Source organism: Passer montanus, unplaced genomic scaffold, assembly GCF_014805655.1.
Source record: "Passer montanus isolate IOZ18808 unplaced genomic scaffold, ASM1480565v1 scaffold117, whole genome shotgun sequence".
In the NCBI taxonomy this organism is placed as follows: Eukaryota; Metazoa; Chordata; class Aves; order Passeriformes; family Passeridae; genus Passer; species Passer montanus.
The window spans coordinates 597,115-608,092 of record NW_024358389.1 but is presented as its reverse complement, the minus strand read 5'-3'; the positions used below and the strand labels follow the sequence as shown (position 1 = coordinate 608,092).

The window sequence follows — 10,978 nt, the reverse complement described above, 5'->3', positions numbered from 1 at the left end:
GGCCCCTCGGAGCCCGGCCAGGGCGCAGAGCGGCTGCGGACCGGGCAGCGCTTGGGCCGGGGGCTGGCGCTGGGCGAGCTGAGGGAGCTGGGGGGCACCGGGGGCACCGGGGGCGAGGCGGGCACCGGGGCGGGCGGGCGGCAGGGACAGGCCGGGGGGTGCGGGGCGCCCAGGTGAGCCTTGAGCAGCTCCATCATGCCCTGCAGCTCCCGGCTGAGGTGGGACACCTCCCGGTTGAGGTGGTTGATCTGGAGGGGGACAGAGAGCCGTGAGCGCCCGCCGGTGTCCCCGGGGGTTTGGGGGACCTCTGCTGCCCAGCGCACCTCCTGGTTGAGCCTGCCGATGTTCTGCTTTATCTGCTCTGCCTCCACCGCCAGGGCCGGGCCGCCGGGGTCGGTTCCTGCTGGGGAGGAGGCAGGCAGCGCTGGGACGCCGTGCCAAGCCCCGCGGCGGGCGCTGTGCCCTGCCCGGGGGCTGCTGGCACTACCTGCGCTCGGGGAGTCCCTCGCCGCGCTGAAGCAGAAGCTCTGAGCCTCCGAAGCCCCTCCGTTGTCCTCGATGCCATCCACCACCCTGGAGCAGGAGGGGTCAGGCTTGTCCCGTGCCGGCACTGAGCACCACCCTGGCAGCCCGGCACGGATCGCCCACCCTGGGGGTCAGGCTTGTCCCGTGCCAGCACTGCGCACCGCCCTGGCAGCCAGCCTGGCACGGATCGCCCACCCGCGCACCTACCTGGGGCTGAGGTCGGGCGGGCCGTTCGAGCGCAGCGACGGGATGAGCAGCTTGCCCGGCCTCCTGCCCACGCCAGCATCCCTCTCCTGGGGCCGGCTGTCCCTGCGGCACGGCGAGGGGCGGTGGTGCCGCAGGGCCGAGCCCTGGCACGGCTCATCGCCCAGGAGGCTGCTCAGGGAGCCGCGGCGCACGGAGCTGCCCAGCGCAGGCAGCAGCACCTTGCGGCGGGAGCTGCCGGCGGGGGACTGCTGGAAAACCTCGTCGGGCTCCTCCTCATCCTCCACAATGGAGGGAAGGGGTTTCTCCGGGGCCGCGCCGCTCTCCGGACGAGGCTGCGGGCGGGCAGGAGGTCAGGGCTGGCCGCGGGCACGGCCCCGTCCTGCCCCGTCCTCCCCCGTGGCCGCGGCAAGGGACGAACCTGTGGCAGCCTCGGGGACCGGGAGTAGCGGCAGAGCCCCTGCGGGGAGAGCAGACGGGACGGGCTCAGCAGCAGCGGGAGCACCCACACAGCCCCCCAGCCTCGCAGTGCCCCCCTGGGCAGCCAAGCCTGCCCCAGCCCCACGCATCAGCCCCAATTCCAGCCTCCACCACCCCTCACACGCTCTCCTTTGCTGCTGCCGTGTCGGTGGTGAGCTGCCCAGGCTCGGCCTGAGTGTCCTGAGGCAGAGCCCGGGCTGTCCCCCAAACCCCTGCCCCGGCTCAGCCATCAGAGCACCGGCTGTGTCTGGAGCATGCAGGCGGCGTGGGAGGGTGATGCAGGTGCAGAGCCTGGTGCACGCTCCTGGCATTCTCCTCTCTTGGCTTGTGTACGCCCCTCCTGTGTTATGGGTCTTGGTAGGGCTGTTTGGGACCTCCCACACCACCTCCATCAGGCTCGGGGGGAAACTGGGTACCAGGGAGGTGCCCCAGAGGAGATCCAAGCCTCTCTCAGCAGGGCTGGGGGAGGTGAAGTGCAGCAGAGCCATTTCTGCAGCAGAACATCTCCCCCAGATGCTGGAGCCATCAGCATGACTAAACCCAGCTGCGTGCTGCACTCCAGAGAGCTTTGCCCTGGCTGTCTGTCCTGCAGTACCCCCCCAGCTCTCTCCAACCCCATTTCCAGGCCTTCCATCCACCTCATCCTCCTGCACTGCAAAGGCTCTCTCTGCCAATTCCCCGGGCTGCACAGAGCCAGGCCAGGACCTACCTGCGTGCCAGGGTGGCAGAGCTGCAGCCCCTGCCCCAGCCTTGGAGCACAGACTCCCCTTCCGTGGCCCTGCACAGCCCCAGGGCCGTGAGCACAGGAAGGGGCCTGAGCAGCAGGACACGCACCCACCTCCATCTCGCTGCCCTCCCGCAGGTTGAAGGTCAGGTCCTGGTGGATGTCAGCTGTGAACTTGCTGGCGTACTCGGGATAGAGCTGCAGCACCTCCCAGAGCCCCCGCAGGCCGATGTGCTGCAGGTCGCAGTAGGTCAGAGCCTTCACGTCCGCGTTGGTCTTGATCACCTGGTCCGTTCTGCACAGGTCGGCTCCAATCAAATCCCCTTTGCCTGCAGGAGGGGTGGGCTTAGTGACACGAGCCCCTCACCCTGCCGGGCAGCAGGAAGGGCTGGGGCACAGCCCACGCCACCTGCCCTCACCCAGGATGGCCAGGACCACGTTGTCCTTCAGCACCTCGAGGGAGCCGGAGCACACGAAGTAGTTGGCCTGCAAGGCGTCACCCTGGCGCAGCAGGTACTCCCCCGGGGCGCAGAACGAGGTCTTGATGTGGAGCGAGAGGGAGCGCAGGCAGCCCCGGCTGGCCGTCTCGAAGACGGGCAGCTGCAGGATGTCCTTGTTCAGGTGCATGGCCACGTCCGCGCGCAGCTCGTCGGGGAAGTCGTGCAGCAGCTGGGGACAGAGGAGCCACAGCTCGGGGCAGGGAGCAGGGAGCAGCTTTCCTGCGGGGAATCTCGCTGCTGGTGTCCCGCAGGGGCAGGTCGGGGCTGGCCCAGCCCCACCAACACCTCCTACCTCGTTCGCGTCGATGCCGTTGTTCACCGACCAGGTGGTCTGGAAGTACTCCAGCATCCTCTGCTTGAGCTGCTGGGGCAGGTGGTGCACGCGGATGAAGTCCTTGAGGTCCTTCATGCGGGTGTGGTAGAGCGAGCGGCGGGAGTACATGCGCTGGATGATGGCCGTGACATTGCCGAACACGACGGCGTGCATCAGCGCTGGGGAGAGGGCAGCGTCAGCCCGCGGGGACAGCGGGGACAAGGGACGGGGCTGCTCCCCAAACCCGGCCCAGGGGCCTCACAGTCCTGGGAGAAACAACTGCTCACTTGGGAAATTTAAGAGGGTTTATTAAACCTCAATAAAAATGCAACGAAGGACTACATAAAAGTTACTGCCCAGGTAAGGGACACGTGCACTCATTCTTTTCTGCTTGTCCTAGACAATGCGAGCTGTCTGATGGTCACAAAACAGGGGGAGGAAAAGGAACTATGGGGAGAACAGAGGACATCTAAACTACAACTATATATATATATATATGTGTGTGTGTGTGTATATATATATACACACACACAACTATATACATATATATGTATACACACATACATATGTGTATGTGTATATGTATATGTGTGTATATATATATGTATACACAACTATACATCACTAAAGCTTTTCTTAATATCCACACAATAGTTGTCCTTTAATTGCAAGAGCCAATCATCTCATTATCCATCTGTAACAATCCCAGCACCTCTGAGACATAAACTTTGAGGAATTTAGAGATTTTTTGCTTGTCCTAGACAACCCCAGCTGTCTGATGGTCACAATACAGGGGGAGGAAAAGGAACTATGTGGAGAACAGAGGACATCTAAACTGCAACACACAACTATACATCACTAAAGTTTTTCTTAATAGTTACACAATAGTTGTCCTTTAATTGCAAGAGCCAATCATCTATTTATCCATTTGTAACAATCCCATCACCTCTGAGACATAAACTTTGAGGAATTTAGAGATTTTAGAGGAGCTAAGATTTTAGTTAGGGATAAGCTTTATTGGAGTTAATTAAAATAAATGGGTAGGCCTTGATGAAGTTAAGAGTTAGTAGTTAACTAATTAATAATCGATTGCTTGTCAACACAATGTTTGGTTAGCTGGGTTTATAGTGAAGAATATAGAAACTGATAAATAGCTTTTAGGAACACAAGACAATTGTGAGCCTCCTCTGTTCTGAAAGCAATTGAAGACAGGGAATGAGAATTCTACCAAGAGTTCATTTATCATATTTGCATTGAAAAGGTAGAAAGGTGAGAATGAGGAAGACTTCATTTACTTCCTCATTTTGGGACCCCGACCCATGAAAGGGACCCCCGACCCATTTCAAGGAACAAACTACACATGCTTAATAGCTTTTGAACTAGTTACCATAAGAAGCGGGGAATGGGACGTACCAAAATTATGAATATGGATTTGTATTTTGGGGATTCAACACTTGTATGGATAAAAGGGCTCTGTAATCACCGGTAAACTGCGGTGTGCATTTGGGAGCTATCCCACACAGTATCACAACGATTTGTATTTTGGGTATTCAACACTTGTATGGATAAAAGGGCTCTGTAATCACCTGTAAACTGCGGTGTGCATTTGGGAGCTATCCCACACAGCATCACAATAAACACACACTTTCTAACTTTAAACCGTTAGAGAGTTTTTGTCCATCACGGTTGGACATCAATACTAGACCGATATCCACATTTTTGAACAAATCACCTCCCCAGCACCACGCCAGCCACGCCAGGCTCCGGCAGCCCGAGGCGAGCGCCCTGCCCAGCCCCGCTGCCCCCTCACCCCCAATGAGCATGGTGCAGATGGAGAAGATCTTCTCGGTGTCCGTGTTGGCGCAGACGTTGCCGAAGCCCACGCTGGTCAGGCTGCTGAGGGTGAAGTAGAGGGAGGCGATGTAGGCGCTGCGGATGGAGGGGCCCCCCACCGAATTGTTGATGTAGGGAGCCTCCAGCCTCTTGCCCAGCTCGTGCAGCCAGCCTGCCAAGCACAGCCCGGGGTTAGCAGTGCAGGAGGCAGCTGAGAGGGCAGCACCCCCAGAGCACGGGGGGGACACCAGAGCTCCAAAGCGCCCCCAGCCCGCGCTCACCGATGTCCCAGGTGCGGGGGTCGTTGCTCTCCAGCTCCTTGCGGCCGATGACGTACCAGATGCAGGCCATCCAGTGGGCCAGCAGGGCAAACATGGACATGAGCAGCGTGAGCACCATGGCGCTGTACTGCGAGTAGCGGTCCAGCTTCTGCAGCAGCCGCAGCAGCCGCAGCAGCCGCACCGTCTTCAGCAGGTGAACCAGCGAGGTCTGGGGGGCAGGCAGGAGGGTGAGCCTGGTTCAGGTCCCTGCGGTTGCAGGCAGGGACAAGAAGGGACCCCGACACTGCCCCCGGTGCAGGAAGCCGTTGTGACCCCCACGCTGCCAGGAGGGTGATGGGTTACAGGGCAAGGCAGAGGCAGCTCATCCCAAATCAGCCTTGCAGCCCCGTGCCCAGCACCCAGCAGGCAGACAGGGTTGTGGCTTGGCAGGGCACCAGTGGGTTGTCGGGGTTCCCTGCCAGCACCCCCAGGAGATGTGGGTGTTGGAGAGGGGCAGGGAGGCGGGCAGCAGCGTTGCTGTGGAGGGCTGTGTTTGTGCCAGCAGCACTCACCACGGTCACGTTGAAGATGTAGAGCAGATCGAAGGGCAGAGCAGCAATCAGGTCCACGAAGAACCAGGTGGCCACGTAATGGATGCAGATGGAGCGAGGGTCGTACACGACCTGGCCCGACTGGCTCACGTACGTTGTGCGGAAGTTCAGGATGATGTCTAGCCCAGGAGAGCAGGAGCAGCCCTCAGCACCCCTTCTGGGGCTGGCAGAGCTGAGCCAGCACCCACAGCCAACACTGGTGTCACTTCTGGTGTGCCCAGGGGCACAGCAATCCCAACTCCCCCCTCCATCACCCCGATCCCTGCCCCACCATGTCCCGGATCCTGGACCAGTGCTGAGCTGTCGCCGTGATATTTTTATGAAAATCCCTTCACCCAGGATTTTTCTTCTGAGAAGCTGAGAAGCCTCAGAGGAAAAGAAAAACACTAATTATCTGCATTGTGGAATGCAACAGGCGCATCTTTGATTGGTCCATGTTCTTGTTTCTAATTAATGGTCAATCACAGCCAGCTGGCTCGGGCTCTCTGAGAGTTACGAGCTTTTGTTATTATTCCATTCCTTTGTCTTCCTTTCCAGCCTTTTGATGGATCCTTTCTCTCTATTCTTTTTAGTATAATTTTAGTATATAATTATAATATTATATGATGTGATATGATAAATATAATATAATAGTATAGTATAGTATAATATGATATAATATAATATAGTATGATATGATATAATATAATACAGTATAATATAATATTCATAACGTAATAAATCAGCCTTCTGAAACATGGAGTCAAGATTCTCTTCCCTCATCCTGGGACCCTCGAACACAGCCACAGCGAGCCCCAGACCTACCCAGGATGAAGAGCATCTCCACGGCGATGTCGCTGACGATGGTGCTGCGGGCAGCTGACAGGCTGTCCTCTGTGCCCGTGAAGCAGACGTTGTAGGGGACGGTGATAGCCACGTAGAAGGTGGCCAGCAGGATCAGCCAGTCCCAGAGAGCCTTGAAGATGCTGTAGTGCAGCAGGATGAAGCGGGACTTCTGTACCGAGGCCACCTTGTACTCGGGGATGGACGGCTTGTTCTCAAACACGTTCTGCAGGGCAAGCGTGGGGTGGGACAGGGGTGGTGCAGGGGACACCCCACTCGAGGGGTGAAGGCCACCACAGCCTCCCCTCCTCCTGAGTCCTGCCAGCCAGCTGGCACCCTCTGATGCCAGGGTGATGATGCCCTTTTCCTGCACTGTGGTCACCCTCAGGGATGAGCACAGAACCCCTGATTACAGCACATCAATTAATGCAATGTCATTGCTATTAACAGTAATCCCCTGGCAATGCCAACTGCTGCCTGCAACCATCTCAGGTGCCAATTCACATGCTGCAGCAGAGCCAGGGCTATCTCACCCAAATCCCCAAAATTCAAGCCTGGTGCACTGATATCCTTTGCCCGCTCATCAGCTCTGGGACCCAGCAGCTCTCAGACCCTCCTTCTGGCCCTACAACTGCAGGGAGTGCCCTGAACTGGGCACAGCAGCTGTGCAAAGGGGCTGGCACAGGACTGTGCCCCATCTGGCAGCTGCACAGCTCTGGCACCCTGGTTACAGCACTCCCCAGAGCCAGCGTGGCCATGCTCAGAGCCAGCACTGGGGTTTCCTGACAGCGAGTGCACGAGGAGAGGCACAGCCCTGCCAGAGCTGCCAGTCTGCTGCCTCAACAGCAAGCTCTGGGCACCCACTGGGTTCTCCTGCTGCCAACCAAACACAAGTGCAGCCTGGGTGCAGCGTGGCTGCCAGAGCTGGGGGGCATTTCTGTACTTGGCAAGCCAGGGAGAGACGCGCATGGGAACAGCATCCCAGCGAGGCTGGGCTCTGCTGGGGGCTGCTCTCAGGAGAGCTGCTGCCCTGCCAGCTCACCACAGCCCCAGCATGGGCGGCACTGGGCAAAACTGGGGTCCCCCAGGTCCTTACACGGTTGATTTTCATCTCTCCACGGTCCCTCCGGACAAACTGGCTGCTGAGCTGGTGCAGCATGGTCCGGCCCTGCCTCCGTGCAGCCCTCAGGTGAGAGCTCCCGGGCTTCTTGCTCCTCTGCTTCTCACTCCTCTGCTTCTCTGCAGCGGACAGGGCAGGCTGGGTCAGTGGGAGTGCTGTGCCATGGGTGTACCAGGGAGCAGGGAGCCCCTTTGCCAGGTGCCCACTGCACACACCGCTCCCTGAATCCCATCCCAAGCTCACCCTCCTTCTTGTCACCAGGGTGGCTCCTGCCTCGGCTCTCTGTGATGTCCTTGAAGGAGAAGAGGAAGAGCACCACCTCCCCCTTCTCGTTCTTGATGGGCATGATGTCCAGCAGGCACCAGAAGGCAGCTCCTGGGTGCAGGAGAGGGTTGGTGAAGGCAGGGCAGCTCCCAGGGCCAAACCCCAGCTGGAGCCGTGGCCAGCACCCCGCCCCTTGTGCCACTCACCACCCTTCTTGTAGAAGCAGACCTCAGTCTGGTACTCCTGCCTGCTGTCCAGCGCCCTCTCGATGCTCTGCAGGACGGGCTCGCTGGTGTCAGCCCCGCAGAGGAAGCGGCAGCTGCAGTTCTTCTGCATCACCTCGCTGCGGCCGAAGCCCGTCAGGTCGCAGAATCCGTCGGAGCAGTAGACGATGGGGAAGCCACAGCGACCCTGAGCGTTTGCCAGGATGAAGTTGCTGTCTGAAAGGAGACAGAGCTGCCCCCGCGGCCTTGGGACCAACAGCAGCCCAGCCCTCCTGGCTCCCCATGTTTCCCTCTGGCAAGTGAAGCCACATCTCCATGTGGCTGCTGCCTGCCCCGAGCTGCTCCCAGAGCTTGATCATCCGCTGTCCTGCTGCTCCCAGCCCAGGCAGGACCCCAGCCCCAGGCAGAGGGAGGGGAAGGAGCCCGGATCCGTCTCCAGCCCCCATCACCCACGCGAGGCAGCTCACGCCTCCCCCTCACCATCTGCCACTCTGCCAGGGCTCAGGGAGCTTAGTGGGAGCAGCAGCTCCCGGCTGGGCGTGCCCAGCCCAGGGGTGCCCAGCTGTGGTGCTGAGATCCCCAGAGGTGTGGGGTGCTGAGAAACCAGCTGAGAGGGTGGGAGAAAAACCATCGGGGGCCAGCACCCGGCTGCCAGGGGCCAGGGATGAGCTGCAGCATCCTCGGCCTCTCAGCAGCACAGAGCTGAGAGGTGCCTCTCAGCACCACATCACCCAGCCCTGGCGGTGGGAGGTGGCACCAGCTGTAGCCATGATATTTTATGAAAAATCCTCTGCTAGGATTTTTGCCGTCCTGAGGAGCTGAGAGCCTCAGGAAAGAAATGTAAACAATAACTCTCTGCTGCTGTAGAATGCAACAGGTGCATCTTCCATTAGTCCATGTGAATTGTTTTCAATTAGTGACCAATCACAGCCACCTGCACCAAGGCTGTGAGCAGTCACAGGATTTTGTTATACATTCTTCTATTCTTGATCTTTGTAACCTTCTAATCTTCTTCTCTCTCTGTTCTTTTAGGATAGTTTTAATGTAATATTTTAATATAATATATAACATAATAAATCAACCTTCTGAGCAAAATAAAATCAAACATCATACCCACACACATTAAAAAATCACTTTTACAGCCAGCCACAGCAAAGTCCTTGCCAGCCCTGTGCCCTGCCCAGTGACAGAAGAGCTGTTCTGCCCCCAGCCCTGCCCCACGGCAGGATAGAGGGGCTCATGTTAGCAGGGTGCCAAGGAAGTGGGGGTGCAGCTGGCACAGATTGTGGTGGAACCCAGCGTGGGCAGACCAGGGTGTTCCCAGCCCCAAAACAGTCTCTGCTGGTGGGTGCCCAGCACACAACCCTTGCAGCACACAGCCAGGATCAGGTGGATGTGCTCTGCCCCCTCTCGCAGAAGAAAGGAGCCCAGGGTGATGCCAGCACCCCACGGGTAGAGTGGTGCCAGGCAAACACTGCAAGAGGCTGCGGGAGGGCAGGGAGGCAACCACAGGCAGCCCTGGCTGCTGGAGGTGCCGTGGGGCCACCACAGCACAGCTCAGCCCAGGATTAGCTCGGAGAAGCAAAAATAGCCTGAAGCTGTGACTAAGGCCAGATTTTGGCTCTGGGAAGCCGGGATTATGGTGATATCCAGGATGTGTTATTAGAACAGAAAACAAGGGTTTGCATTTGGGAGTGGCTCGCTGAGCTGGAGGATGTGGCCCTGGCAGGCTGGCAGACCCCAGCCATGGTGGCCAGGGTGCCTGGTTGGGTGCCCTGGGCACAGAGCAGCCTCTGCTCTGGGAGAGGCAGGGTTAACTCCCCACGGAGTATCACTGCCCTAAACCCCTCTCCATGGCAGATAAAGCCGATAAGAGGCACATCAAACCCGCAAAGCCCCGCACTGCTTAAAAGTGCCCGCTGGAGGTGCTTGGGCAGCCTGGGACAGGGGCATGCCAGGGCACTGGAGGCAAAGCCAGGCTCTCCTGGGCAATTCCCAAGTGTTGCTCCTGGTGTTGCAGGCAGCTTCCCTGGGGACTCTTCCCTTGAAGAGCCTGATCCAGGAGCTCTGCCCCTCTGGAGGGACAGTGGGATCACCATCATGAGGCACATGTGGCTCTGCCCTGTCACCCCCAGGCCCAGCTCAGAGTCAGAGAACAGAGATTCTTCACACATTGCAGCTCCAAGGGTGACATCCCAGATTTCAGCTTCCCTGTGCCTCCAGGGCTGCCCCGTGTCACTCCAGGCTCGGAGGCACCTCAATATCACAGCAAAGTGCTCCAAGTGCCTCGATAGTGCCCTGCAGGGTGGCTGCAGGCTCCCGGTGCCATCTCCATGCCAGTCTCTCCCAGCAAGGGAGGAGATGCTCAGCCGTGCAGGCAGCTGGCCCGGGACACACCTGCTCCAGGTGTTTTGAGGGGAAGCTGAGGCCAGTCGTGAATGTGGCCCGTCCCCGGGTGGCTTCATGGTGCCAGCAGTGCCAGAGCTGCCATGTGGCACCCGGGTACCACCCGTCCCGAATTCAACCCATGCCGGCACATGGGCACGGAGAGCAGCTCGGCGCCCGGGGACACCGCTGGGGATCCCAGGTCAGCCCGGGCGTGTGAACACTGACTGTGCCCTCCCCGAACCGCCCTCGCCCCTCCGGGGCCCCGCGCCCTTCCCGCAGACACCGGGATCTGTCCCTGGTGCTGAGCGCGGCTCCGGCCGCACCGAGCGGCACCGGCAGCGGGGAGAGCACCGCGGGGCCGGCCTGGGACACGGGCACGGGGAGTGCCCGAGCACCGAGCCCCGGGACGGGACGGGCCCGGTACATCTCCTGGGTGGCCGCCCCGGCCGAGTTGCCGGCTCTGCGGGGCAGCCCGAGCCGTGTCCCGTTCGCCGTCTCCTACCGGGCCGCCGCTTCCCCCACCCGGTTTCCCCCCCCGGCCCCTCCCCGGTCCCGTCCCAGCCCTACGTGTGCCATCGAAGCGGGTGGCGATGGTGTCCAGGAAGGTGTTCTGCGGCGCCAGCAGCCCCTTCATCACCGGCATCGTCCCGCCCGCCCGGCCGGGCGCCGCGGGGCTGCGGCGGCGGGGCTGCCTCCGCCGCCCCCGGCCC

General features: G+C 59.7%; 1 protein-coding gene across 1 annotated transcript in view; it reads right to left on the bottom strand.

Moving 5' to 3' along the window:
• KCNH4 (potassium voltage-gated channel subfamily H member 4) overlaps positions 1 to 10,965 on the bottom strand; it is an 11,842-nt gene extending 877 nt beyond the window's left edge. The window contains exons 1-15 of the mRNA XM_039697198.1: positions 10,836 to 10,965; positions 7,863 to 8,096; positions 7,636 to 7,767; positions 7,369 to 7,511; positions 6,255 to 6,498; positions 5,412 to 5,569; positions 4,861 to 5,068; positions 4,557 to 4,751; positions 2,726 to 2,925; positions 2,353 to 2,602; positions 2,048 to 2,262; positions 1,151 to 1,189; positions 733 to 1,064; positions 488 to 573; positions 4 to 403 (exon numbers count right to left, since the gene is read on the bottom strand). Of these exons, the coding sequence (XP_039553132.1) occupies positions 4 to 403; positions 488 to 573; positions 733 to 1,064; positions 1,151 to 1,189; positions 2,048 to 2,262; positions 2,353 to 2,602; positions 2,726 to 2,925; positions 4,557 to 4,751; positions 4,861 to 5,068; positions 5,412 to 5,569; positions 6,255 to 6,498; positions 7,369 to 7,511; positions 7,636 to 7,767; positions 7,863 to 8,096; positions 10,836 to 10,911 (2,912 nt within the window). The 5' untranslated portion in view covers positions 10,912 to 10,965. The remainder of the gene's footprint in view (positions 1 to 3; positions 404 to 487; positions 574 to 732; positions 1,065 to 1,150; positions 1,190 to 2,047; positions 2,263 to 2,352; positions 2,603 to 2,725; positions 2,926 to 4,556; positions 4,752 to 4,860; positions 5,069 to 5,411; positions 5,570 to 6,254; positions 6,499 to 7,368; positions 7,512 to 7,635; positions 7,768 to 7,862; positions 8,097 to 10,835) is intronic.
• Between the last annotated feature and the right edge of the window lie 13 nt (positions 10,966 to 10,978).